The sequence below is a fragment of the Falco punctatus genome (genome assembly GCF_963210335.1).
Source record: "Falco punctatus genome assembly, chromosome: 5".
NCBI classification, from domain to species: Eukaryota; Metazoa; Chordata; class Aves; order Falconiformes; family Falconidae; genus Falco; species Falco punctatus.
This window is the reverse complement of record NC_137584.1, coordinates 68,179,134-68,206,567: the sequence shown is the minus strand read 5'-3', so window position 1 is coordinate 68,206,567 and position 27,434 is coordinate 68,179,134. Positions and strand designations below refer to the sequence as shown.

At 43.4% G+C, this 27,434-nt stretch overlaps 2 protein-coding genes and 1 long non-coding RNA gene across 4 annotated transcripts in view; 1 reads left to right on the top strand and 2 right to left on the bottom strand.

Moving 5' to 3' along the window:
• The window catches only part of POPDC1 (popeye domain cAMP effector 1), a 55,989-nt gene extending 29,562 nt beyond the window's left edge, over positions 1–26,427 (bottom strand). The window contains exon 1 of one of the 2 annotated variants that reach the window (XM_080389854.1): positions 26,347–26,427. The gene's annotated coding sequence lies outside the window, so the exon portion shown is untranslated. Of the gene's footprint in view, positions 1–26,312 lie in introns of both variants that reach the window. The other variant, XM_080389855.1, reaches the window with a different exon arrangement.
• Positions 35–5,551, top strand: LOC308064814. The gene is made up of 2 exons (XR_013928536.1): positions 35–119; positions 151–5,551. It is a non-coding gene; the product is annotated as an uncharacterized lncRNA (long non-coding RNA).
• On the bottom strand, positions 8,654–25,784 carry POPDC3 (popeye domain cAMP effector 3). Its single transcript, XM_080389858.1, has 4 exons — positions 25,651–25,784; positions 15,656–16,400; positions 13,684–13,792; positions 8,654–12,795 (listed from the first exon to the last, which is right to left on the bottom strand). The coding sequence occupies exons 2-4, from the start codon at positions 16,144–16,146 to the stop codon at positions 12,475–12,477; spliced, it is 921 nt and encodes a 306-aa protein (XP_080245984.1). The 5' UTR covers positions 16,147–16,400; positions 25,651–25,784; the 3' UTR covers positions 8,654–12,474.
• Positions 26,428–27,434: the final 1,007 nt, after the last annotated feature.

The window sequence follows — 27,434 nt, the reverse complement described above, 5'->3', positions numbered from 1 at the left end:
CGGCACCGAGCGGCCGCAGCGCGCAGGCGCCTCCCGCCGGCCCCGGGGGGCTGCGGGCGGCCGGGGGCCCGGGGGGCCGCGGGGCGAGGCGCGGCCGCCAGGGGGCGGGGCGGCGCGAGGTGCGGCCGCCAGGGGGCGGGGCGGCGCGAGGTGCGGCGCGGGGCCACGGGAGCGCGCCCCGCTGGGTGCGCGCAGCAGCTGCTGTGTCGCCGGGCAGGTGGGAGGCCCTGAGCGCCGAGCAGCGCCCGGCCGGGCACCGAAGGCCGCGGGGTGTGTGGCCCCGCAGCGCCGCCCCCATCCGCCCCGGGGTGCGGGCCGAGCGCGGGCAGCGCGCCTCGCCTCGCCCGTGGGTGGTTAAAATTAGAAGAGCTGAACGTGCCCCTAAACGGGTGGCAAGCAGTGTTTCCCCTATATGGTGAGTCAAGGAGCCAAGATAGCCTTTATAAGACCGCGCTTCTCGACTTGGCACCTGCTGTGGTTGCTTTGTCATGAGCATAATGTTTAAGAAATGTCACCAAGTTTGCTCGTGTGGCAGTTTGACAGCTCCCAGAAATGATGTGCTTCCAAAGTGGGCCACCTGCGTGTTGGTGGATTACTCTGCTGATGCCCTGTCCAGCCCTCTGCTGCACCACCAGGCTTGCAGGACAGGCAAAGGAGCCACCAAGTCTGCCGTCATCTCCAGGATGTTGATGTGCAGCATCCAGTGGTGAAGGGCATTCCAGATACAGTCTGTGGGCATCCCAACCCATCCCCAAACCTGCCAGTGATAAATGAGGACTACAAAGGCAGAAAATCTCATTCAATACCTTCTGATGAGCTAGCTACAAAGTGATTTGGGGCTTTTTTTCAGCAGCTGAGAGCATATGGAAAGCATTATTACTTACGTTTTTGGAAAGAATACAGAATACTGCATTGTTTTTGAAGTAACAGTTTATACACGTACGCATCAACATGTGTCTTAGGAGGCTCCAGCTTTATTAATGGTTGTTCTTGGCTTGACCTCTTGGAGAAGAGATCTGGATTGTTCCAGTGATGTGTGCCATGTGAACAGGTTTTTTATGAATCCTGCTGCCTCGTGTAAGACCTGATTTTCCAAAATACATCGGGAATTTATTACAAAGGATTTGATTTGGGACTGTTGTTTCCTCTGACCAGCCAGTCATTCTTATGGGTGTGTTTGCTCTTTCTGAGATACGCAGGGTAAGTGAGATGGAAAAAGGGTGGGAAGAGCGAGTCAGGATAGCATGGCCATGGGAATGGTCAGGAGAGATACAGCATCTAGCATGTGTTTGAGATTGATAATATTCAGCCATGCTTGCTGGAGCAAAGCCAAGTAGCTTCCAAAAGCAGCATACAAAGTGGCTGGTCACAGAGCTCCTATCCAAATCTAGACTGTCGTGTAAACATTTTCTAGCATGTTACTGAATGTTATGCATTGGAGAAGAATGCTTAGTTGTACTAGTTGTATCTTTTATAAAGTCCTTGTACTTCTCTCATTACCCTGCAGGTCTTCTCTGCTTTTGTGGGGAGCCTTGGTGGTAAACAGTATCTGCTTAGCCCAGTGCAGAAAATCCTAGGTAAGAAAGCTTGGTGTGAAGTAATAGTATTTGCAGCCATGTGAAGGTGTAGAACTTTGCCCTGATTGCAGTTACTTTCTTGGAACCTTTATATTTCAGTATATTCATGATTAAATGTCATTCCCCCTGTGCAGCAGGGCGGTAAGAACCAAGCTGCGTGGGTAACGTAGGAGGTGGTATCTAGTACAGCTGTCAGCGGAAAGAGAAATGAGGGAGGATCTGAGCTGCCTGGCCCTCCAGGAGGACCATAAGTAGATGAAGAGTGTAGACATGGCTCTGATGGACTCTAGCCTTATGCTGTGGGGTGCACCCACGTCTAGAAGAAAAGCCTTCCTTTATCTAATACGATGAGTAGCATCAATTTTATATAGATAATAGCACATAGTCCTATGCAGGTATTAATGGCCGTAATTTTACATAACCTTTAGTTATATAGGTAATCTTAGATAACATAGCATTTTCTATAGTTGTATAGATAACTAAAATGTTATCTAAGTAGAAGAACGTATTAAGTAGACTTTATTGTCTTAAGCCAAGGTCTCATGTACTGTAGGAGAATGGGCTGGTTTAATAAAATCAGCTTCATGTTCTACTCTTAAACCGCTGTAAAGACTTTAAGAATGGGTTTAAATAAAGTACAAGTTCATTGAAGTCTGATAATATAAATTAATTTGACAGGCAAGAAATAAAAACTTTGCATTTTCATTGATGAGGAGTTAGCTTCAAATAGATCAGTTTTCAGAGATTTGTGTTGAATTGATGCATTTTGTTAGCAGAGACAGGTCTAATGGTGTTACAGCTGTTCATCGATGCAGACTTTCTCTCTGTCATGTTTCTTCTGCTATTAAACTCTTGATAGCTTCAGTACTTTCTCCAATTATTTAGCTATTTCCTGCAGTAATAGTCCACAGTAAAAAATGTCACATGGATGTTGCAAATTGCGCGGTCTTGTTCCTTATCTCCAGCGTCCTGCTTTGTGATCTTTGACAGTATACCCTAACCTCTTGGTGCCTGGCTGTTCTTCTGTATTGCCGGGGAAATAAGAGCTGCTGATGGTGCAGGGAGATGTTGCTGAGCAGAGAGGTCAGGCAGGAGTTCAGAAGCATAGCTGAGACTAGAGCCTCCCTCTCCTGCTTCTCAGTTCAGCCTAGCCGGGCATCAGAAGACTTTATTAAGCAGATGATAAAGTAACTTTTTGTAAAATTGCAAGCGCTCTGCCTTTTCCAAATGACAGCCCAATCATGCAGCCTTTTTTAGGCAAAGTTTTCACTAAAGAGAACAAATGTTTTGTATTTGGGATCCCAGATGTGCCAAGCTGACTGGGCTATTTTCAGACAATGGTGAGATCTATGAAATGTTTCCATTTATAGTTTCAGGAAGCGTACTCAGCATCTACAGCTTAGAAGATGCCTACTCTAAACTAATCTTTTAAACTCCCTCTACAGACAATGCAAGAGGGCTCTTTTAGAAAGTAATTAATCCTGTGTATGACAACTGTCTGAAGTGGGATGAAATATGCTGGCATAGTTCAGAAGTGCCACGTTTCAGTGAGACAAATCCCATCCCAGATACTAAAATTATGTGCCGTATAACTGTAAAACTACACATATTTTCCACAGAAAAAATATTTATTTGGGTTTTGCCTGAAAGCATCCTCAAGGATTATGTTTTCTTAGAAGGAACTTTGGATGGAAGAGGTTGTGAATGATAAATACTCTCTCAGCTCTTTAATATTCTGGGGGTTTATTTAAGAGCAGTGTGTGCATTCTGGTGCATTTTTACGTCATACCCTCCAACAGCCACTTTCTGATGTATAGCCAGGCAATTTTTCCCATGCCACATCTGCAGGGACGGTGTCTCCTGTTTATACGAGAAGGGCTATCTCTTTGTTTGAATTTGAGGTACAAAACATCATATCCCAGGGCTTCCAAGTGTCTGACTAACAGTATGGTAATTGATTGTTGCAAACTTGGAGCCAGGAGCCAACTTTCTTCTAAAACAATCTATCAAAGTATCCAAGTTTTAACAGATGCACTAGTTGTTGTAGATGTTTATCCAAAGTGTACATGATCCTGAGGTATAAGGGCAGAGTAAAATTGTTTGCTATTTAAAGTTATCTAAACTGTGCACAGTAAACAATTTATTCAATCACACTTTAGCAATTATCCCTGTTCCCAAATTACGCATGAGCAGTCTCCTGCTGACAATTTAATTTGTATGTTCATTATTTGAAATTGCTCAGTGAACAATTTCTACAAATATATGCAAGCCTACGCGCTGCTTGCAAGTGATTTTTCTGAGACTTGCTGGAAGGGTCTGCTCCGCTTGCTCTAGTTCTACCTAAATCACATGGTTCGCCCTCAAAAAAGAAGAGCTGCTATAAAACCAGTTGGATTTCCTATGGTGGGGTCATGGTGTCCATAGTGCAGGTTACTGTCCTGCCAGGGCAGCTTGCTGACAGCAGCAGGGAGTAACAGGGAGCCTGCCCTCACAGGTTCGCTTCTTTCTGGAAACAGAGGAATAACAGAGACTGATTTTGACCACATCTCTTGTTCAGGACTCAGGTTGCTATCAACATGTTGCTCTTGTTAATGCGAGGCAGCTCTTAATTTATACATAATTAGAAGACAAGTAAAGCAGTGCTTTTGCATTGCATCTGTCTGCTGCACTGGGTGACGGCCCATTTCTTAAGGGTCCCCATTACAGCGAATTTGGCAGCACTGCTTGAACTGGCTGTGATTTTTCTGTTCCCTTTTTGGACAACTTCCATGCACAAAGAAAGTCCAAAGTGATCACGCAAAGATGTCTGTGCTAATCCTGAAGTAAATTCATCTCAACTGCAGCTCACAATGTTCTCTCTGCAGAGATTTGTGTGAATTTTTGTGAGCCTGTATGACTGTATAAATCAAAGGAATTGCAAATATTGTCAGGGTATAAATGTGTGTGTGCTTTTGGGTGTTGGTATAATGGCAATTAATGTTTTGTTGCAATAAAAGTCCTTTTTAGCTGTGCATTTTAATATTCACCAATAACTGTTTTTGAGAACCAAAGTCTAGGCTTGAATCTCCAGGACTTTGCATATTAGCATCATTAAAAACTACTGTTTTCTAGGAATTTTTAAAATTACTGATAAGGCTTAGAATTTTATTTCAAGATAAAAAAGGAACTAAACCCCAAGTGTTTAACATTATCCAGAAGGACAGGCAGAACTAAAATAAATGAATAAATACATAAATAATCTAACTTAAACTCTTGAGGAAGGAGGACAAAGAGGAAGTGGGGGAGGCAGATGAGTCTATGGGATTATTTAAACAAGTGACACAGAAAGCATGTAGGATTTGAGAGTGAAAATCCTCCAGACTCTGAGGGGGAAGAAAAGGTAAATAGATCAGCTCAGAAGAACTGTGAATGGGCATGAGATATCTCTTTTAAACATCTCTTTTCTTTGCAAAAAGACACAGAGAGAAGAGACCAAGAGGGGGCAGAAAATGGATAATCCCATAAAGGAACATATTGGGGAAGAAAGTAAGCCAAAATAAATGCTAGGAACAAAAGTTCAAGAGCAAAAAGCAAACCAGGAATGCACAAGTTTGGTCCAAATGCACAGAAACAGGTTGATGTAGCCCAAGTAGCAAGCAGGAATATTTTATGCACTTCATCAGATTAGCAGTCCTAAATAAGAGATTTTGAAATACGCCTTGTTTTGACCATAAACTTTAAGATGTTAATAAGCACCCAATTTCTGCATTAGCTGCCTCCACTACCATTTCAGAAGAGTCAGCATCAAACAGTTGCTCAGGAGCACCCAGCCCACATTTACAGTGCACCCCACCTCTGCTGCTTTGTACATCCAAAGGCTGGACTTCAGCTGTGCATATCATAAATGACTATCAAAATGGGTGCTGAGTTATAATATACCACAACTGTTTCTTGCTACTGTATTCTTTGAGAGTAAAGGCAAACAGAAAAAAAAACCCAAAACATTTTTTCCTCTAATTTCAATGAATAAATAAGACCATCTTCTGAGTAACATTTATTATACTTATTTGTTCTGTAAAGAAAAAAGCAACAAACCAACCCCTATTATATAGGGTTAAAAACAGGGATACAGATTGCAATGCACATACAGATATATATGATTATTGCTTTTGTGTGTAGTATTAATTTAAATACATATACCAATGTATAAAGCACTTTCAGAACTAAAATGGCAATGACTGTAGTAAAAAAAATTACTAATAATTTTTAAAACCAAAACCAATATAAAAAAGCTTTATGTTCCATACCTGAATTCAGAATATCAATATTTATTGTATTTTTTCCTACGAATACTTACTCATTAATTCTTTAAATAATGAACATACATACCAAAAAGACACTATGTTTTTGAAAAGCCATAACTGAACAAGAAAATGAAGACCCAGTAAAAAAACAGAGCACAGTGCTGGCTGTATGACTAGTTTTTAAGAAGTAATCCCATTCACCTCACTAGGGAGATCTGCTTTAAAATATCATCTGAGACTCAACTTTTCTGTAAAGGAAAACAGGACAGTTTTACTTCATATTCAAAATAAGTATTCAAAATATTTTATCTAAGCTAAATCTCTTAGTAAAATAGGATAGCTGCTAAAACCAAAATCAGTAAGTTTTGAAGATTTTTAACATGAACGAGTTAGATGAACAAAGCACAGCAAGGATTTCCAGCACAATGGCTGTATTATAGGAACTGCTGATACTCATCCTTGTGTATCCTGGCAGATGTGAATTGGCTTGCCTCACTTTTATTACCGAATAAGTTATTTTCTGTGCACCCCAGTGTAAAAGAATGTGTATGGGAAGATACAGGGTCATACCTAACATGTTTGATACCCATCTCATAGCTTACCTGCTGATATCCCACCTTTGTAGCCCTGTCCTACTGCTGGCCCCTGGGAGTCCAAATGCAGCATTGGGTACCTAGATTGTCCTGTACGCTTCTTAAGAGTCCCTAAAACCTACACATGGGAAACACGAAACAGGGATGTGTGCCTCACCCCCACCCAGCCAGCATCCTTGCCTAGGGACAGGGACTCACTCCCCTCCTTTCACAGACCTGAGATGCTTTAATAGTTGCCTAAAACATGTGGTTGGTACAGAAGGTGATGGTGCTCCCACATCTATACAAACACATAGAACATTTATCCATGAAATTGGATTTTTTGCTTCAATTTCTTTCTCAGCGTAACATACCTTTGACTCAGAAAATTATTGTATATCCTGGGCTTTAGACAAGTTTGGGTGGAGAGTTACTAGTGCATACAACAAAAACCATGGGATTTGCTGCTAAAACTGTAGTTTATCACCATTATTTTATCACAATTGTTCATTTATAGGACTTTAGTGTCTGTGTTCTTAATCATCTATCTCTTATCATTGTTTATCTTCAAAACCCCACTGAGGTAAGAAAATAGTCTTGTCCCCACAAGACACCACAGATCCCTTAAATTAGGAGCTGTGGTAGAACTGACAACTGAGTAAGATGGCCTGGGAATCCACAGCAGAACAACAACTACTATAAAAATCCTTCTGCTCCCACAAGCTTTTGAGAACATCCCATCTTTTTTCCCAGCCTATGACAATGTTTAACAACCTTTGTGGCTTGAAGAGTGATGATTTGGGTCCAAACCCTCTGCCAGCAGGACCACCTGCAAAGCTACCCTCTAGAAGGGCTTTGCTAGCCGCGATTTGGGATGAGACCCCAAATCCTGGGGCTCGCAGATGAGATGTCTGTGCTGCCTTTCTCCTACACACTCCTACTGATGAAGCTCCACCTACACGGTTTGATTCATCAAGATGAGGTGGCTTGATTTACATGTTAAGTTCAATTAACTCTTTTGATTCACACAGAAGTAGAATTACAGTAAGCAGAAACTGAAGGGATACAAAAACCTACAAAAAAGTAAAGTTAATGTGAATTAGACAAAGAGGGGAAAAATGATGCTTTCCCTTGGGAGTTCTCAACCTATTATATTTTTATCCATATTAGTGTAATCAAAGTCAGAATTTTCAAGAGGGAATAACAAATCAGCTTAATAAGGTATTTACTCTGTTGTACTGTAAAAAATATCTGTTATACAGTAACATATCGGCACCAAAGAATATGCATTCAATTATTACAGGAATAGAAAGGAAATTATTTAATCTGTTAATGTCTGAATTCAGCAAATAAATATTCTTTTTTTCCTTTTCTATTTAAATAGTTTTCTTCTGTCTAAATAGCTATGGATTTGTTTCATTTTTAACACATGGTTTGCAAGGCCTGTTTATATGAGCAGTACAACACTGTATTTTAATTTTTAATGTGTGTTGTGTTCAGACATATATTTATCTTTGACAATAATTGAAAACTGTAGAATACTTTTTTGCTGGAAACATAGCATCAACATATTTAATTACTATAAGCATATGCCTTTTTTGTGGCGTGGCAAAACTACATGATTTCATCCAAGCATATATTCAGCTTTCCCAGCTTTATCCTAGTGGAGATCATAAATCTGTATGTATAGTTTGCCATCAAACTTTCCATCACTGAGTTTCCCTTGATCACTGTCACATTTGCTGGTTTGTTGCAGGGCAATTAATTACTGAAAATTTAGGACCAGGATGGCCCTCCTCAGTCACCAAATCCAGCCTGTTATCTTAGGCAACTGAATAAAACAATCTTTTTCATTAGGCACTTACAATTGGCCTTGCATAGCATTAGTAGTTAGAGTAGTACATTGGGATACATTCTCTCTGGTAATTCTGTAGTCCTGAGAGTTGCATGATGGATTAAAAACATTACTTAGGTTCTGTTACCTGTACTTATACTACTACTAGTGAAGAAAATACCACCTAATGAAAGAATTGCAGGGTCGGTCCCATGCCCACAAATAGGCAAGACTCGCTTTGAAGCTCCCACAGTACATTGCTGCATCTGATAAATTAATTTGCCACAAGCCCAATTTAAAATAAAGCTCTCCTGGATAAAACCTGTAAGAAGTTGAGTGCTCTCTCTCTCTCTCTCTTTTTTTTTTTTTTTTTTTAATTCTCCCCCCCTACCCCCTCCTGTGAACTCTCATAGGACATGTACTTTTTTAGCTTGCACAGTAAATTTGAACCCTTCTGCAGGCTCTAAGGGTGATTCCAGCATGATGTTCATAACTACAAAAACTCTGGAATATTAACTGATGCTGATGAATAAGCAAATCATCACATGCGCCAGATTCTGCCACTGTTACCTACAAGAGTACACCAATGTAGACATAACCCTATAGATGATTATGGAACTGTTAAAAACTTAAAACGTGGGTGAAGGGGAGTCACTACAGATCAAGAAAAGGATTAATTGACAGTGTTCTCAATTCACAAAGCAGCACAGAGTCAAGTATTGTTCACTTAAACCGATGATGAAGGAGCCTGACCACCTTGCCGATAGTTATTCCTGAGTAATAACACAGGCATAAATTGAGTGATGCTCAAGTCAGAGCTTCATCTAGCTCCACATGTTTACTAACCTATAAGTAATTATGGAATCATAGAATAGTTTGGGTTGGAAGGGACCTTTAAAGGTCATCCAGGCCTGCCCCCCTGTAATAAGCAGGGGCATCTTCAACCAGATCAGGTTGCTCAGAGCCCCATCCAGCCTGGCCCTGAATGTTTCCAGGGATGGGGCATCTACCACCTCTCTGGGCAACCTGTTCCAGTGTTTCACCACTCTCACTGTAAAAAATCTCCTCCTTACATCTGATCTGAATCAACTCACTTTTAGTTTAAAACCATTACCCCTTGTCCTATTGCAACAGGCCCTACTAAAACATCTGTCCCCATCTTTCTTATAAGCCCCCTTTAGGTCCTGGCAGGCTGCAATAAAGTCCCCCCAGAGCCTTCTCTTCTCCAGGCTGAACAACTCCAACTCTCTCATGACTAGCTATGTACAACATTGCAAAAGCTTGCATTATTTCACTGACAGTCTGCAGCTTATACAGCTCTCCCAAAACACATTGGTTTATGAGTCACACACCAGAGTGTATTTTACAGTACGTTTTAGAAGTGCTGTCAAGATTAAAAAAAACAGAGGTGGAGAATGGTTGCTGTCTCGCTTCCAGTCCTTTTGTGGGTACTTATATTATTGTAGATAAATACATCCTGAATTCTACAGCTGAAATGTTCTGCTAGTTATGACTCAAACAGATGCTGGAAAACTGGAAACAATTTTTAAAGTGACTCAAATCCCAAAAAGCACAGTAGCAAAAGCTAAACAAGATTAGCTAAGGGTATGTTCAGATATTGACTCAGACATGTTCTACTAGAGATTTCTGATAGTAAATGATTCCAGCAGAGAAAAGCATCACATAGGATTGTTGTTGGAAACGAGGCTGAAACCAAGGCATGCACCAGTCACAAAGAAGAAAAAATCACCAAAGTATGTAATGAAGCACTCATAACTCCAGAGCAGATACCTTTTAAGCAGTATATGCGCTATAGTTTAAATACAATACTTAAGCTTGATAGAGAAATTGGGTGGGCAAGACTTCTTGGTATTATTTTGAAGGTGAAGACGATCATACTAGTTTATTAAATGCTGACCCTATTTAAGTTAAGGCAAGTTTTCTTGAATGTATGGGGCAAGCCCATACATTCAAGAAAACCAAGGAAAGCATTAATTGATGGTTTATATTATGCCTAAGTCTATAATAACATCTCCTTTATGTTTCTAAGACTATAATCTTTTTATGTTTGTAGATTGTTAACACATAAATCATCAATTCAAACTTCATATCGGTCCAACACATGTTACAGCATGAGAAATGTATAAATTCTTACTATTTTATCAGAATAAGAGATTGGCAGCTATTTTGAAATCACCTGTTAGAAATCAGAGTAAAGTTTTCAGAGTAGCTCAGCTGAGTGAAGTGGAGCGGTGATCGCAAGGCACAGCCTAAGCAACAACATCCACGGGAGATGACACACTTCTTACCCACCTCAGACATCGCCGACAAATAAGACATCATATTAATCACAGCGCTGGAGTTACATGAGAATAGCTGTGCTGAGCCCTACCAAGGGGTCAAGTAGCCTGCTACCCTGTCCTTTAACTATGAAAAGTATAGGAAGAGGGCACACACAGCTGTACATCCTTACTACACACTGCCAGCCTCTGGCACTTTGTGCCTTAGTTATTTTCTGGGCCGGTCTTTTAATAACCGTCAATGAACTCTGCTTACACTTCTTCAATTCTCTTTTGACCAAGACAAAGTAGCTTTGTGACTCGGGGACTTCACACAGTAATACATACAGAATACACTGCATGGAAGAGTTACCAGAATGATTTGGGGATTATCACATTGCATGCTATGGTATTTATGTTTGGCAGATTTTCCTCTCCGAGAAAGGGACAGAGCTAAAAGCAACACTCATACATATCTGCTCTACATTGAAGGTCCTTCAAACAGGTAATTTCATATCACTTCTAATAGCTTTCTTATATATACTGCAAGATTATCTTTCAAGCATAAGGTTGTATCATTATTTTAAGTCTTCCAGCAACAACTCCCAAGATCTAAACTCATACCTATACCCACTCATACACAAACACACAATGGCTGTCCTACCAAACAGTCCAGCAATTTTAAAATATTAAAAATGTGATCTACCTCCAGATGCATCAGGCAGCAATACAGTCTCATAAAATAGTAATGCTTCTTACTTTTTTGATTACTGGCCGGTATCAGGCATAGCAGCAGGAAGGTGAGTTAGCAAAGACATTCAGACACTTCTCCCCAAAGGCACAGTGACCTCAAGGGTCGAAACCAACTCTCTCTTACTGAAGCACGAGTTGGTGCTCCCGTACACCATTAAACCACCACAGAACTAGGGAGAGAATAACCTTTTAAATCAATTTCATAGGCACAGAAAAGTGACTCTGGAAGCTAAACATGGATGTTTCAGTTAAAAATTGTATTTATTGCTGCGGCTGTTTCTTAGTTTCTTCCTGAAAAACCTAGCAAAAAAGAATATTGTAAAACAAAGTCCAATGGTTTGGCAGTTGATTGATTAACAGTATTTATTGTACATGTCACGAATGGCACTGACACTGTGGAAGCCTAGGTCCTATAGCATCACATTCTATCAGAAACACTACACAATCATTTCCCTAAGCTGTATTTGCAGCAGTTACAACTGCTTTACTTTTCTAATGCCAGTAATTACATTTGTTTGTTTTCATGTAACACCTCTTTAGGACAGTCAGAGAGAAACTAATCATTCATGGAACAGAATTTGTTGTTTTCTTTTGTTTGTTTTTTAGGAATCTTGCTTTGTATTTCAAAGTCTTTCATTTCTTTAAAAAACAAACTCTACAATTGGCCTCAGTCTTTTTCTGCAATATTCTTCATGTTAACTGTGATAATGTTCATGTAGCATAAACATGAACGTTACAAGCAAGTTGCTATAGTTTGGAGACAACTTACTTGTTTTCATTAACTATGCTGACTATACTTCATTATGGCAAATAATCTTGAGAAAGTATAATTACAAATACCATGAGTTTGGTTTTTTTGAAACACAACACAGAGGCTACCGTAATTACAATAAAACTTCAGCCTGTTATGGTTTGTTTTCCTCCAAAAATAAGGAGATGATCAACAAAAGAATTAACAGAAACTAAACATATTGCACAAACTGTCAAAATGCAGAAGCCAACCCAGTGGCTCAAGAGAGAGGAAGAATTCAAGCTACTCCAATGAAAGTAAATGGCACTTGTCAGTCAAATCTGGCTTGACTGGGTCTCGCTCTGCTTCATCTTTCTGCTCTTCTGCTTCACCACTTTGCATTTCCCTTCATTGCTTGGGGAATGGCTGCAGCAGAGTTTCCCTTCCTAGGGCTGTGTGTGGAAGGAGCTGCAGTTTGTAACCCCCGCGGGCTTGCGGCGGGGGGACCCTCTCTGCAGGCGGTGGGAGGGCTGCACCGGGGGTGTCTCTGGCAATGAAATGTGGTAGAAGTTCGGTAACCGAATGTCATACCTAAAGCCTTTCCCCACCTGCACTCTGTCATTCAAGGCATACAGTTTTTCAGCAATGTCACTCCCAATTAAAATTGAGAACAGGCGGGAGATGAAACGGTGTTTAGCAAACAGCAGATACAGCTTCTTTCTCCTCCAGGCCACGTACCGACAATCTGTCTCTGCTGTAAGCGTTACCTATAGAATAGAAAATTAAAATTAGCCAGGTGATAAGGCAGTGATATTGCTGCTGCTGCCCTTGTTCAGAAAACACACACACACACGCCCAGCAGGCACGCAGGCTGTGTCTGTAATGTACACTTCATGTCTTTGCACCTACTGCAATTAAAGCCATTTAATCCAGCCAGAGGGCTCTGGCTGACAGAGGTCTACTGTAGGAAAAAGACAAGAGAGAAGGGTGTCTGGGAATGGACCAAACAATCATGTCTTGTTGGCCTCAGTGACTGTCTGCCTATGCCCACTTTGAACGACAGCCCCAGCCCCACACTCCCCGCTTCGCTCTCGGCAGCCCCAGCTAGAAAGGCAGGTCTAAAGAAAGCTCTCCGCAAATGCCATTTGCTCTTGTGACATGCGACATCAGATCCCACACCAGCTAGTGTGTCAGTCAAGTGACAGCAGTGGGAGGGCTCTCAGATCACAGGGGGCAGCTCCAACAAACACTGTCCCATGCTGTCCCCCCATGCAAGCTGTACCACAGGCACAGCCCAGGCTCTCAGGTCACCTCCCGTAGGGAAGGCTCTTCAGCACCAACTTCCACCCACCTCCTGCAAACCTCATTTCTCAGGGCTGGGTTTTAGCAGAGCCAAAGAATGCAAACAGAGGCTGCCTCCCAAATTAGCTTTAAGAAAAAACTCATTTCTTGTCACAACAAGATGCAAACAGAAAGGATATACAAACAGCATAACCAGTCCAGTGGGTAAAGAGGACTTCCCTCCCCAAATTAATGGAATGCCACTTGTTTGTACAATTTCACAAATGAAACTCACAACTAAATGAACTTATTTCTAAACCAATTAGTACTTGAACCGTTTTCTGTAGCATTCAAAAAAAACCCTCCACTTTTACCTGGAAAATTCCCTCTTCTGTGGGCCTCAGCGAATCCCATTCAGGAGAATCCAGAAACTGAAGAGGAAAAATATAATGCAGAAACTCCCCATCAACTGTCACTCTGATCCTACAAAGAGAAGATGTGTTAATTTGTTAGTACTACCTGCACAGCAGCAATGACTGCAACAAGGATGTGTTATTTCTACCATGTGAGGAGTTTAAATATAGCTTTGAGGGCATAAGAAAGCAATCAACGGGCAACAGTATCCTAATTACATTTTTGAACCCAACTTGATCAGGCCAGTTGAAAGAGAATACAAGATGATAATCATGCAACTGAAATGGAAATCTTTCCAGGCCTTATTCAAGTCATATTACTCTCTTTGGGACAAGTCTCTGCGGTGACGGGCAAGCTTTGTCATGAAAAGGCCAGCATGCACTGGAGAGACTAATGCACATAACGCTGTTTGCCTGACTTACTTGAAAACCATGGGATGTACTTCTAGGTTTGGTAAATACGCATTTTAGAGGTAACAAAGTGGAAAAAGCAGGGTGTGGAAAGCCAGGGTTCCTCACAGCATGCCTTACGTAGGGCTCTCTCAAGTATTTAACAGGAATTACATGGCCACAGGACTGTCTCTGGAGCCAGAACAACATGGAGGCACAGGATCTCTGCGTGAATGCTTCAGGCCTTCTGCAGATACCAAAGAAAAACTTCCTTTCTACTTTTAAAATCATATTTAAGTTTGAAGGTACACAAGAAGAAAGTGTATACTTAAACTTTATGAGCTAAAAAACCAAACAAAAAAAGCAAGCAAGCTGTAGGAGTCCCCTTTTTACATCTGCTCTGCACTGAGATTAAAGCTTCTCACAAAATCAGAAGCAGCAGCCCTATACCACACCAAGGAGGGTTATCAGGTACTCCCTGCATGATTATTAACTGGCTGGGCACGTAGGATGGACACCTCTCCTTCAGTATGACTATGACCAAAAGCAACCTTCATGTGCTACTTTCTAGATAGGTCCCAAGAATGCTCTGAACCAGGGTATCACTGAGGACAGCTACCTAAAATCCATATTGTTCACTGCAAGTAGTCCTAAGTCAGCTGGGTTTCAAGCTGCCTACAAATTCCATCTGTCCACACAGCAGGCTGTCAAAATGCACCTACAAAGCGTCCCATCAAAGACAGACCACGGCCGTCATCTCTGCGTATCCTCATCTACTCTTATGATGCTCCAGTACTGTATGCCACTTTGTACACGGTACAAACACTAGTATTGCCCTTCAGGAGAACATCAGCAAGGTTGTCAGAAAGGTCTCCAGTCAGCAGGGAGTACAAGCAGCTGGATTTATTGCCTCAGGGTATAACTAAGTGCCACAGTATACAGTAACTGTGGACTCAGTTCTGCAAATCTTGATATGGTTTGACTATGTTCTTTTGTAATGGAAGGGCACTTTTAGGCCTTCAGCTCTCCCTTACTCCCTCTCTTCACCCACCTCCCAGAAAGCAACAAAACTCAATCTGTATCAAAGTCAAGACCTCTACTAAACAGTTTATCTCAGTGTATTCAGCTTCATAACTACCTTTTAGGCCTGTTTCAGATGATACTAGCAAAGAAAATTAAGAAAGATGCTGTGCTCATCAGCTAGGCAGCAGGTAGCTAGCAAACTGCAGGCTGAAGCACACATTTGTTCCCCTTATCTGCCTAACCTGTTAGACTGCTATGATACAGTGGTCTGGAAAAGAATGACTTAAAATCCTTTTCTTTATGCTATTACAGATTTTGTGCTTGGTAGTTTTATGCTAGTGCTGTCCGAGCCGAGTGTATTTAGCCTATTAATATTTATATTACTTGCATTAATATTTAATCTGTTGTACTGGAAAACGAACAAACAATACACAAATCAGGCTTTTTTTTTTTGCTTTCATTTTCAAGAGGGAGGAAAAAATAAAGATATTTGCAGAAGTCTGAACAAACAGATACAAACCTGCCTGACACAAGCAAGGACAATTTATCAATAGGTGTTTTGCCCTGCATGGCATAACAGTGTTCCTTCTCCAGGGTAACCACTTCTGCATCGCAGCACAAGACAATCTTCCTGTAGACAGTCAAGGAAATTCCCAGAGGCTGGAAGAGCGCGCTGTAGAGTTCCTGGAATTCTCTGTCAAAGGAAACACTCCGAACTTGGTAGGTAACGTAAATGAACTGAACGAAGCATATAGCAAACAGTATAAAATTCCAGGAGAATATATCAGCAGCACAGACATCCAGCCAAGCCCAAACAGAAGAGCAGAGAAAGCCCAATCCAAGCAAGCTGAAGACATAGAGAAGCCCAAAGAATCCACTTCCACCCATGAAGCCCACAACAAAGAGAATACTGGCTAGGTGGTAGATAGATCCCTCTGCCTCTTGCTTCCAGGTGGTACACGTCGGATGTGCATATATCAGACTTTCCCAAAAACTTGCATTTTCTCCCATGGCTGGAATAATTTTTTGATTCAGCTGAATCTTGGCAATTTTTATTTATTAAAAGCTGCTAGCGGGGTCCTTTGCTTTTCCATTCTTGTAAACTCTGCTCAATGATAACATAATGTCAGCGTCTCTTTTGGCAGTAAAGCTGCGCTTAGGAATTCCAGCAACTAGGAAGCTAACGTTCTCAGAAGGCAATGCTGTTTCTCATCAGTTCATGCATTGTTTTGACTTTGGCCAGGCCATCTGTAGCTTCATCTGATCTGGACAAACAAAGAAAAGATGAATTACTTATAAAATCATTTTAATGAATTAAACTCTATCAAAGCTTCTGCATTACAGTCTTCTAATTCCCCTTGTAGCCCTGTGATTCTAGAATCAAACCTTAATATTCGTAGAATTGAAGATCTTGTTTCTGTATCTATGAACCCTGTAGCAACTGTCAGATCACCATTGAATCCACATAAACCTGAACATTGCATCCACAACATCCTGTGACAAGCCCTTCCACAGCCTAACTGCTGAGAACATAGTTGCATTTGTTGGTCCTGAACCTCCTGCCTGCAAGGCTCATTTAATGCCCTTCCAAACTCTTAGACAAGAAGCAACAGGGAACTCTTGTTCCTTGTTCATCTCCTCATTCTCACTCTTGATTTCGGTCAAACCACTCTCGTTAGCGAGCTGAGCAAGGCTGCTCTCTGTCCCCAGAGACAACAAACTACATCCCCAAACACCACGCTAAGGGAAACCCAAATATCACGGGAGATTGTCTTTTCTACTCCAAGGATGACAGACAAAAAGCTGTCATGTATAAGAAAGACTACAAAACTTAATGGCAGCTTTATACAGATTATGTTATTAGAACATGAAGTAAGTAGTCCTGCAAAATACTTCTGAAAGGGCATTTTAAAAGCAATTTTATAACATTCAAAGTTCTACTTTGTAGAATTCCATGCCATGAACCACATTTTATTGTTCAGCATTATAAAACAATAACCACACTATTTATTTCCATATGACAATGTATTATTAAGAGTTAAATAAAAAAATAAACCACACAACTGAAAAGCCCAAAATAAATTTTTAAAAAAAGAATAATCAAAACCAGCTTTCTACATCTGTCTTTTAAAGTAAAAATACATACTTCAGTGTAAGATTAGACATGGAAGAAACTGGAAAGCTGGAGTCTATCAGTAGTAATCAGGATTGAAACCCACCAAGATCTTTAACAGTCTCATTCTTTTCCTGATACAACATCAGGGAAGCCAAGAAATACCTTGCTATCTAAATTATTAGATTCTCTAGAGTATTAAAGGTAGTTTGGGTTTTTTTCCCCCCAAGAGCCATAGAAGTCAATACTTAAAGAGTACTGCTGGTGCAACGAAGCATCCAATATCATTCAGCAGGGCTTTCAGTGATGCATTTCTACAGTAACACATGTAAGAAATTAAATTAAGCAAAGTTGTATCACATTTCCTAGCTGCTACAGCTTTACTTTTTAAGTTTATTCAAGCCCAACATTAATTCCATGATTCAAAATCACTAATGCTAAATCAAGACATAAAATCCTAAACAACCGAGCAGCAGAGTTCACAAGAAAAGGTTAGGAGGAGAGCTCTCCCTCTGTGGGAGTGGTAATAGGGAAGTCACTGACCCATAAAAATATCACACCTAAAGAGCACAGAACCTCTCCAAATTAAGATGCTCTCTGTCCTACTGCAGTGGAAGAACCAGCATTACAAGAACGAGGTAGTTTGTAACTATAAGCTTTTCTGTTTGTCTCTTCTCTGGTACGGGATTCTCCTCAGATGCAGGATTTAACCCTTGGAGAATGGGAGATGAGAACTGTATCAGCTATGAATAAGTTACCCAGGCATGGTAAGTGCACGAGGAATTTTAGGCAGTACTTCTGTGATCAAGGGCCGATATTTCTGAACCAAAAGAAAATAAAACTAGAACATAAAGTTCCCAGACCTTGTATTCTGAATCCAGTCAGCATTTCCACTGCACAGTCAAGAATCGGTGGCGAAAGTGTGGTTTGTTTTTTGGGTTTTTTTTAAGTAAGTTTAACGAGTTTCTAAGGTTGATTTTTTTGTTGTTTTGTTTTTTTTTAATAGACAATGGATAACATTTTTTTTGGATTATTGTTAATACTTCTACGCTATTGCCAACAATTTGCTCTGAGCAGTTCCCATGAAGACCCTAATTTCTACAAAAAAATCAGTTTTGAGTGGAACCATGACTGAGAAGTTACATGGGAACCTGTATGCATGCCACAGACAAAACCACCATGGATCTGTACTTTAATCCGCTTTCCATCACCAACCTCTTTTTGTCATCTAAAGTCACACATTGCAACAATTTGACATAACTTTGCAATAATTTGACAAAATTTATGTTCAATTTCCAATTCACCTATAGCATTCAGTCTGCCCACACTACAGCTCATAGCATTGCTATAAAACATCTATTCATGACAACATGAATCAAATTAATTTAGAAAGAACATCACACTGCTAGGACACCGATAGAGAAGCCATCATACACAAAACCAAAGCCTTGGAAAAACTGTCCTGTATTTGTAACTGTTTATTCTTGGAATGGGACCCGTCTCCCAAAACCAATGTATACAAAATTCCCACATATTTTGTAGTTCTGAACAGTGAGAACTTTTACTGTGCTAGAGCATCATCCAGGCTGCAGAGGGCCTCCCTCTACCTGGGCAAGAGGAAGGGCCAAGGAGGCAGGCCAGCACTAGCACAGAATACAGCCTCACCAACAGGACACTCTTCTGAGCGATGTAAAGTGCACAGGCCAAAACAAACCTTCTGGAAATAATGATAAGCCCTGCTACTAAATGGAACTGGTTTCTCAGGGCTACAGTGAAGAGCGAGCATGCTTGCTGTCAGTGAACTGCAGGAAGAAAGGATTCACCTCTTTTTAATTAAGAAAGATTAAAAGATTTGGGAGCTAAAAAATGTTGGAAGGTTTTTTTATGAAGTATTAAATACAGCACAGGAAATAGCATGTATGGGCCTAAGTACAGTAAAATTTCTAATTTTGATTGGTATTTAGTGCTAGATAAGGCCTTTCATATTTTTCTTTATAGTTCCTTCAAGTCCAGACTTTAAGCTCTTGAGGGCTTCAGAACAGTCGCTCTAATTCAGCCATTCATCTACTGCATGAGGGAGGGGGAGAAAAAACCCCCAATTCAAAAAACCAAGTATCTGTGGTACCAACTGTGAGTCATCTTCCACTGAAGATCAGCCTACAAAGTGCCCAAAGTAGTATAAAATTACCCAAATTTGTAAGCACTCAAAGGGGACACCATCCTTTCACTGAGATGCTTTGGCACTCCTACCTACCAGGACAGGGAACGTGCCAGCTGATGTGGCCTTGTCTGATGTCCTGTGTCAGTCGTCCTGGCTCTGGTGAACAGTTATCACTACAGGTTCGTTTGTTGGTGGTGATCAGGCAAGCTTCAGCAGGAAATTGCATTTAAAGCAGGTATCCCAGATTATAAGCCTGAAGAACTATTATCTTCCCCAAGTAAATGCTGAATACTTTCTACTCTGTCCCCTGTCTCTGGAGAAGGAGGGCCATGCACAAGCAGGGTCTCTGCTATATGACTACTGTATTCAGAATAACACAACGTTGACATCTGTAGGCTGTCAGAGCCAGAGGTCCATGGAAGAGGTCTCCTCCCAGCTCAGGAAGGAGACATGCCCTGCCAACACAGGCTGAATTACTGAGGTGCTTTTGAGTGTTTTGCTCCACCACACATCCCACCCTTTCCAGCAGGAGCAGATCAAGTGCTGGGAAAAATCAGCTCAGACTCGAGATACGAGCAATACACCACGGCATGGACTTGTTTAAAACAACCAACAGCAATGCTGAAAAGGTCTCAGCTGCCATCAGAAAGTGTTAATGAGTTTGCTGGAGCTTTAAAGAAGTAAATGGAGCATTTCACTTATACCCTCCAAAATAAATACCTGCCAGCAACTTACAACTTCATAGAATACATATACTAAAATGGTCAGAACAGAATGAATGTATATTGTAATTTAAATGCACATAGTACAACTTCCCCCTCGGCGAATGGGCATTTTCTCCATACACTGTAGAATTCAACAATTCAACAATCATGTACATTTTTAATTTGCTTAAGAACTGCGTACTTTACCTTATTTTTGTCACTGATGACTCCAATTCAACTCTGAGAAGCTTTCAGTGTTAGTCACTCTGTCTAGATCACAATAATTTCTGCAAAGAATAAACCCTAAACGCCTTGAGGCCACCAGCAGTTCTCTCTTCAGTCTTTTTAATTCAGTCAAAAGTAAAGCTATTCAGAGTTCAAATCTGAAAGAATCTCCATTCTTTAGTTGTCTTATCCCAAGTATTCAGCCAGAAATCCCTCGGCACTTTCACACTATACATGTTGACAGGCCGTAGAAGCCGTACATGCTGATTGTGTAACCAGCCTGCATGAATTGTTTGCTACAAGCCTGGAAGCAAAAGGGAAGATTTTCCTTTACAGCATATATGCTTTCATGTACAAAATGAGATTATGCTGGATTTAGCAGGATTTGTCTCACTGGTTTTAGCCATCTACAGTGTAGATGCTTACACATGAGCTAGAGGCCACAGCCTGGCTTGGCAGTCAGCAAAGCTGCTCCACCAACTCCACCGGGAACCAAGAGGTCCCCAAGCCAAGGGGGGCCCTGGCAGCCTCGATACCCCCCTGCTTCCAGAGGGACGAGCTTTGAGCACCCCAGCTGCTAAGTTACATCTGGTCTGGCCATCATTTAGGTGTATAAAAGGAAGCTTCTCCTTAATTTTAGGAAGTACTTCCTCTAACGTGCAATGCAAATGCACACACCAATTAACGCACTCCTTCCCTCCATGGCCCCTGCACCTCTGAAATCCTCTCTCTGGCCCCCTCTTGACTCCTGTTGCTCTCAATGCTTGTTTATGTAGCACACATTCCCCAAGCTACTTTCCTTCTGCGGTTGTTCACTTGGGATTAGATACCCAAATGGACTGAGACAGACAAACTCTTAACTGCAATGATGTGTTTAATTCAGCACAGAGGAGCTATGCACCTGCAGAAAGGTATAGCTATGTGCCTATAGGCAAGTATAGGCAGACAAACAAGATAGTTCCAGCGATAAATGCTCCTTGAACCCACCCCAGGCTCAAAACATGCATGCAGCAACGAGGACAGTAACTAACACAAGCTAGCTTACCTTAAACATCTTGAGACTATATCCTAGAGAAAGCAGTAATTATAATACTGGAAAACACACGGTTTTCCTGAGAAAATGCAGCCTGCACAGTATAGAGAAGGCTACAGTAGCTTCATCACAGTCCATAACATCTATTCAGGAAGATTGAAGGAGGATGAGGAAGGACTACCCAATTCAAAAGACAAAGTTATCAAGATAATCAGTCACTATAAAATTAAATATATTCAGATTACAAAGACACACAAGCATACATAGCAAAGGTAATGAATTAATGGGATGGCTTTAAAGATTTTCTTTGCTGGGAATTAAGGCAGTCTGGATGCTGTCTGGTACCTAAAATAAATTTGGGTATGCAATTATTAAAAAATTAATCGGTTTACTACAGTTCTATTTTTTATTCTACAGGAAGTCAGATTAGATAATCACAATGATGTCTTCTGGACTTTTGCCTTGAGTTACTTAACACAAAAAAGTTGTATATACCTAGAAAGTTATGTAGCTGGTCTTCCTAATGAAATCTAGACAGCCATCTCAGATACCAACTAAGCAGCTCCTTTAGACAACAGAAAACATTGAAGACAGGTGTATCTCTGAAATTATTTCTCACAAAGACCTTCCAGAAGAAACCTTCATCCATGTAGAGACAGCATCCCTTCCTGCCAATGTTTTTCAAAGAAAGGGATGCTTTATCAATGAATGCTAATGAAACACGTTTGCGTGATGAAACATGTTTGCAACCCCAGCAGCCAAGCCTCAGCACCCCGCTCCCTGGGTGAGTGTCCCCCCTGCAGAACAAAGAGCGACTGCAGCGTGGTTCTCCCTCCCTCAGCCTCCTTTCTGCACACATTGACAGCTTCAGCAAGAAGGGCAGTAAGTGACCAACCCACACGACTTAAAATTAATCACTTGGGGCACCCTCATGGAAGGGGGGGATGATGGATTTGCACTCCCTTGGGCTGAGGAAGGCATCCTGTGTCTCAGTGATGTCTCATCGCTGTTTCTCACCCCCTGGATCAATGTTCTGTGTGTAGGCTGTCACTTGGAATTATCTCAGGCCTTAGGAAAAGCAGTTAAACTGCACCCTTCCCAGTCCTTCCAGTACCCCCTGAGGTGTGCAGGCTGCAATTGCCGAACCAGACCCCTGCCCCCAGAGCATTCATGTGAAGCGACACCTCCTTGGAGGGCAATCCTTCTAGGAATGCTCAGAGCCACAAAACCAGCAGCTGGGACATGTCCAGCCATCAGTGGTGCTTCACCCATCAGTGGTGCTTCACTGCCTTCAGGGCAGCTCTGAGAAATAACCACCAGCCAAGCGGGACTTTTTGGGGTCAAAACCCCGCCCTGGTCAGGCAGAATTTAGGCTCCCACGTTCAAGGCTGTTCAGACAAGAACCTTCTTTGGTCAGCTGCTGCCTAACCCTGGAGACACCCCAATGCCACGTCTACGCTGAAGTCAAACAAGCCACCAATGGCATGAGGCTAGTCACCAGTTGTCCTCCTCACCAGGCTGGGCCCGACTCCTGTCTCCCTGCTGCAGCAGATGCAGAACTGCTTTCTCCAAAGCAGAGTGCTTTAATGGAAGCCTTTTCATGGGACTGTCAACTCATTGAGCTTGTTTGGCTGCAGCAGGCAGCTGGTTCTACTGACAATTTGCTCAAATCCCCACTAACCTTTTTAAGAAGTGGAAAAAAGCCGGGTAGGGGGAGGCATCAAGACAGAAAGAAAACCCACAGCAATACAGAATAGTTTAAGGTTCATTAGAAGCATTACATACAGTAAAGCTGCTATTATTTAGTCTTTAAATATTTAAGACCAGCTTACTATACACAGCTTACAGTACTTGAACGATTCCTCATTTATCACTGTAAAATACAAAATGCAATCCTCTGTGGTTGCAAAGCCAATACTGAAGATGCTATCTATTTTACCATCGAGAAAGTACCTGATATGAAAAAAAAAAAAAGCACATTGCACATTTTCTTCAAGTTTGAATCAGAACTGATGAACCATTAACTACACGTGGTCTTCCTGCCAAACTAGAAGAACAATCCCCTCCCTCCTTTTATTAAGGCCTTTTGCTCCTAGAAAACGTGAATATGGAATGACAGATATTTTAAGCCAACTATGGATTGCTAGCACTTGGGTAAATTTGAGCAAGGCTCTTGAATATTGAACAGTATTGGCCAAATAGTAATTCAGGGGGTCTGCTTTATTGTGTTTTATAATAAAAATTGCAAAGTGAAGCACAAGTTCAAGCTTTCCTACAGCTCAACTTTTAAATTAATAATAGAGAAAGCAGCTACAACCATATTTCACAGGTGCTTTAAAACCCTGTTAATGAACTACAACTCAACTCCGCAGAATTCAGCTTAAATGAGTTTGTATGGTGTAGTAGTGCTTTTAGAAAGGAACATATTCCTGTGAAACTAACCACCTGATGTGAACTTCATTTCCCAAAAAAAGAAATAAACAGAGAGGCTTGGTTCATGTCATGGTTTAACCCTGGCTGGCAACTAAGCACCACACAGCTGCTTGTTCTCTCCCTCCTGGTGGGATGGGGGAGAGAATTGGAAGGGTAAAAGGAGAAAACCCACAGGCTGAGATAAAGACAGTTCAATGGGTAAAGCAAAAGCCACATGGAAGCAAAGCAAAACAAGGAATCCATTCACCACTTCCCATCAGCAGGCAGGTGATCAGCCATCCCCAGGAAAGCCGGGCTCCACCACGCATAAGTTACTTGGGAAGACAAATGCCATCACTCTGAACATCCCCCCTTCTTTCTTAATTCCCCCAGCTTTATATGCTGAGCATGATGTTCTGTGCTCTGGGATATCCCTTTGGCCAGCTGGGTTCAGCTGTCCTGGCTGTGTCCCCTCCCAAGTCCTTGTGCACCCCCAGCCCCCTCACTGGTGGGGGTGGGTGAGAAGCAGAAAAGGCCTTGGCTCTGTGTCAGCGCTGCTCAGCAAGAACAAAACATCTCTGTATTACCAACACATATCCAAAACACAGCCCCATACTACCTACAATGAAGAAAATTAATGCTATCCCAGCCAAAACCAGCACAGATCATCACACTGTCCCTGCACGTACAACTGGATTACAGGGAAATAACGTCATGAGCCATGTGTTCAAACAGAAACATGAAATGCCACATTTATTTACCCTGGGAGCTCTAAACGTGAGTGAAAACACTGTGAAAAGTAGAGGATGCCCTACTGGAGCTGCTGAAATTAGTTATCTTTACTGGAGGGTTTGGGGTGAGAAGTACAGCTCTACTCCCTGCTTTACTGGAACGAGTGTCTCACAGCTTTACATACAAAGTGGAACCAGGCAGAAGCATGCACATGGCACTGGTTTAGCATCAGTTTCAGTAATTTTCCAGGAGATACAGAACACTCTTAGCTTCAAATAACAAACCAAAGCTTTGTTCATTGTACAGTATGTGACATCTGTTTGGGCAACAGCCGCATGCCCAATTACAGGTACTGTATCATCACCTGAAGACACTTTTTTGTACAGCACTGGAACACACTAAAATGGTAAAATCTCATCCCTGAAGAGTTTGCAGACTTAATAAAAGGATTAAATATAGCTTCATCTAAGAACCCTTTTCTTGAATTCTTAATAAACTTTCTGTTCTCGACTTTCATCATAAAAGGTCTTGCTGCCACAAACTTTGCCTTCACAGTTACCTGTATCACAGTTCCGTTTCAGTGCCAATTCTCCTCACTACAAGACTTGCAGTATACTTGTTATATCGCAGGCAAGGCATTTCTTAAAAAGTTCACAATTTAAGCTACTTTATTATTTGGTGCCACACAGAACTTCATGGAAAGCCTGAACAGTGACAGTTCTGCATATGTGGAAACCATTTCTTGTTTTGCTGTGGTCAGTGAAGACATTTGTACTTGCATGGATGCAGTCATATTCCCATTAATCAACAGAGTGGCAAGAAGCCCTAGTTCTGGAAGAGACATTTCATCAACGACATCTTTATAACACTGCCAGGTGGTCCGTGATTCAGTATTACAGGAGATCAGCTATATAAAATGTTTGCCCATAAAGTGATTGGCAGCCTGAATGCACACAAAGCTTTGCAGAACAGCTGAAGAAAACGTGGTAAAATATTATAGTTTGGGAAAATATGCTCAGAAAAAAATATTATCGTTTGGGGAAAATAAGTGTTTCGTATCGTTCGTTCTATCTCAGCAAAGAATCAATCGCAAATGCAACACCAGATCTTCATTTCAGGGTTCACCTGCTCTTACCAGTTGTTGATGGGGAGAGAGAAGAACCAAGTAACGGCTGCCTACGAAGCACCCCCCAGTCGATGGAAGAGACCCCCGGACGGCTTTGTCAGGCGAGCTACCCCCGGGCCAGCCCCTGGGCGAGCGGGCGGCAGCTGCGCCCGAGGCGGCACCGGGCGCCGGGCGGGGCGAGGAAACGCACCCCCGCCGGTGCGGGACGGGGCGGCGCGCTCCAGACAGCCCCCGGCAGGGGGGCGCAGGGCGGCGCGTCCCGCTCCGTCGCCACGGGGCCACGGCAAAGCTTCCAACCGAGGCCGAGCCGCGGCGCTCCGGTTACCAGCGCCGGCCCCCACCGGCTCCCGGGGCGGGGAGCGCCTGGCCCGCCCGCCGCTACCGCCGGTCCCCGCCGCCCAGCCCTCGGGGCGGCAGCCCTCCTCCCCCGACGGCCGGTCCCCGCCGCTGCCCCTGGCCCGAAGCGGGTGTCCCCGCAGCGCAGCGAGGCGAGAGGCGGCCCCGGTTCCCCCTCATGCCCCGGCCCCGGGCAGAGCGGGGCGACGCTCCCCGCGCTGTCTGAGTGGCCAGCGCCGGCGGGGGGCGGGCGGAGGCAGCGCCGGGGCTTCAGCCCGCCCCGGCCCGGCCCGGCCCCCGCCCTGCCCGCGCCCCTTACCTGCCCCGCGCCCCTGCCCGCGCCCTCGGAAAAGTTTCCCGGCCGCCCGGACGGGACGGGGACGGGCTCGCGCTGCCGCTCCTCGCCGCTCCCGGCACCGCCGGCACCACGTCCCGCCGCGGCCACCGCGCCGCCGCTGTGACTAAAATAGGCAGAAGCCGGCGGGAGGCTGCGGGCGGCGCCAGCGCCGGGGCCGGCACCGAGCGGCCGCAGCGCGCAGGCGCCTCCCGCCGGCCCCGGGGGGCTGCGGGCGGCGGGGCAGCCCCAGGCGAGCCGAGCTTGGCCCAGCCGAGCCGCGGCGGCCCAGCCCGGGGCAGGGGAGGCAGCGGGAGCTGCCGGCCGTCCCACCGCAGGGACGTTGGCCGCGCTCCTCGCTCCCCGGTAGCCGGTCCCGTCGCGGGGCTCCCCCGTCCCCCCGCGCTGCCGGTGGGCGCCGAAGGGGCGGGCGAAGCAGGACGCGGCGCCGCTGGCTGCGGCGACCTCTGAGGGACGGCAGAGCCCGGGCGCCCCGAGCCCAGCCGTGGCTGCCACCCGGGCGCTCGGCGGGCGCTGGCGGCCAAACCCGCCGCGCCTGAGACGCGCGGGGCGAGGCGTCCCCTCGGGTGCCGCTGCCTCGGGTTACGTTGTCTGGAACGCCTGGCTTGGAATAAAAAACAATGCGATTTTCTGCGCTTGCACCTACTCACCCCAGCAACATGTTTCTTCAGAAGGGAGGTGGATGCGCACCTGCAGGGCTGCCTCCATTACATGACCGGTGCACCTATTTGTACACAACGTTCGAGTTACTTCGTTTGGGAACAAGCACAAGCCTCACCAAGAATATAGTTAGGAGAGTCGGTACAGTGTCTATACGTAAGCCTTTCAGCGTGCTAGCCAGGTGTCTGCTCTGCTGATCACTTTGTGTCTTGGGGAGAAAGAACTGATTGATGGAAAGGGACAGACTTACAAGTTGTTAATATATGAAAAATCATAGCATGTGAAATGTGCAGCTCCTGGTACTACAGAAGGTGTTTCTCAATAACTGGAGCGTGAGCAATAATACCTTTTAAAGAGTAATTGTGGAGAACCTTGTGTGCTTGCCGGTGGCCGGGTCTGAGGTCCCACTGACCTGTTCATGATACCGCAGGGCAATCACTGA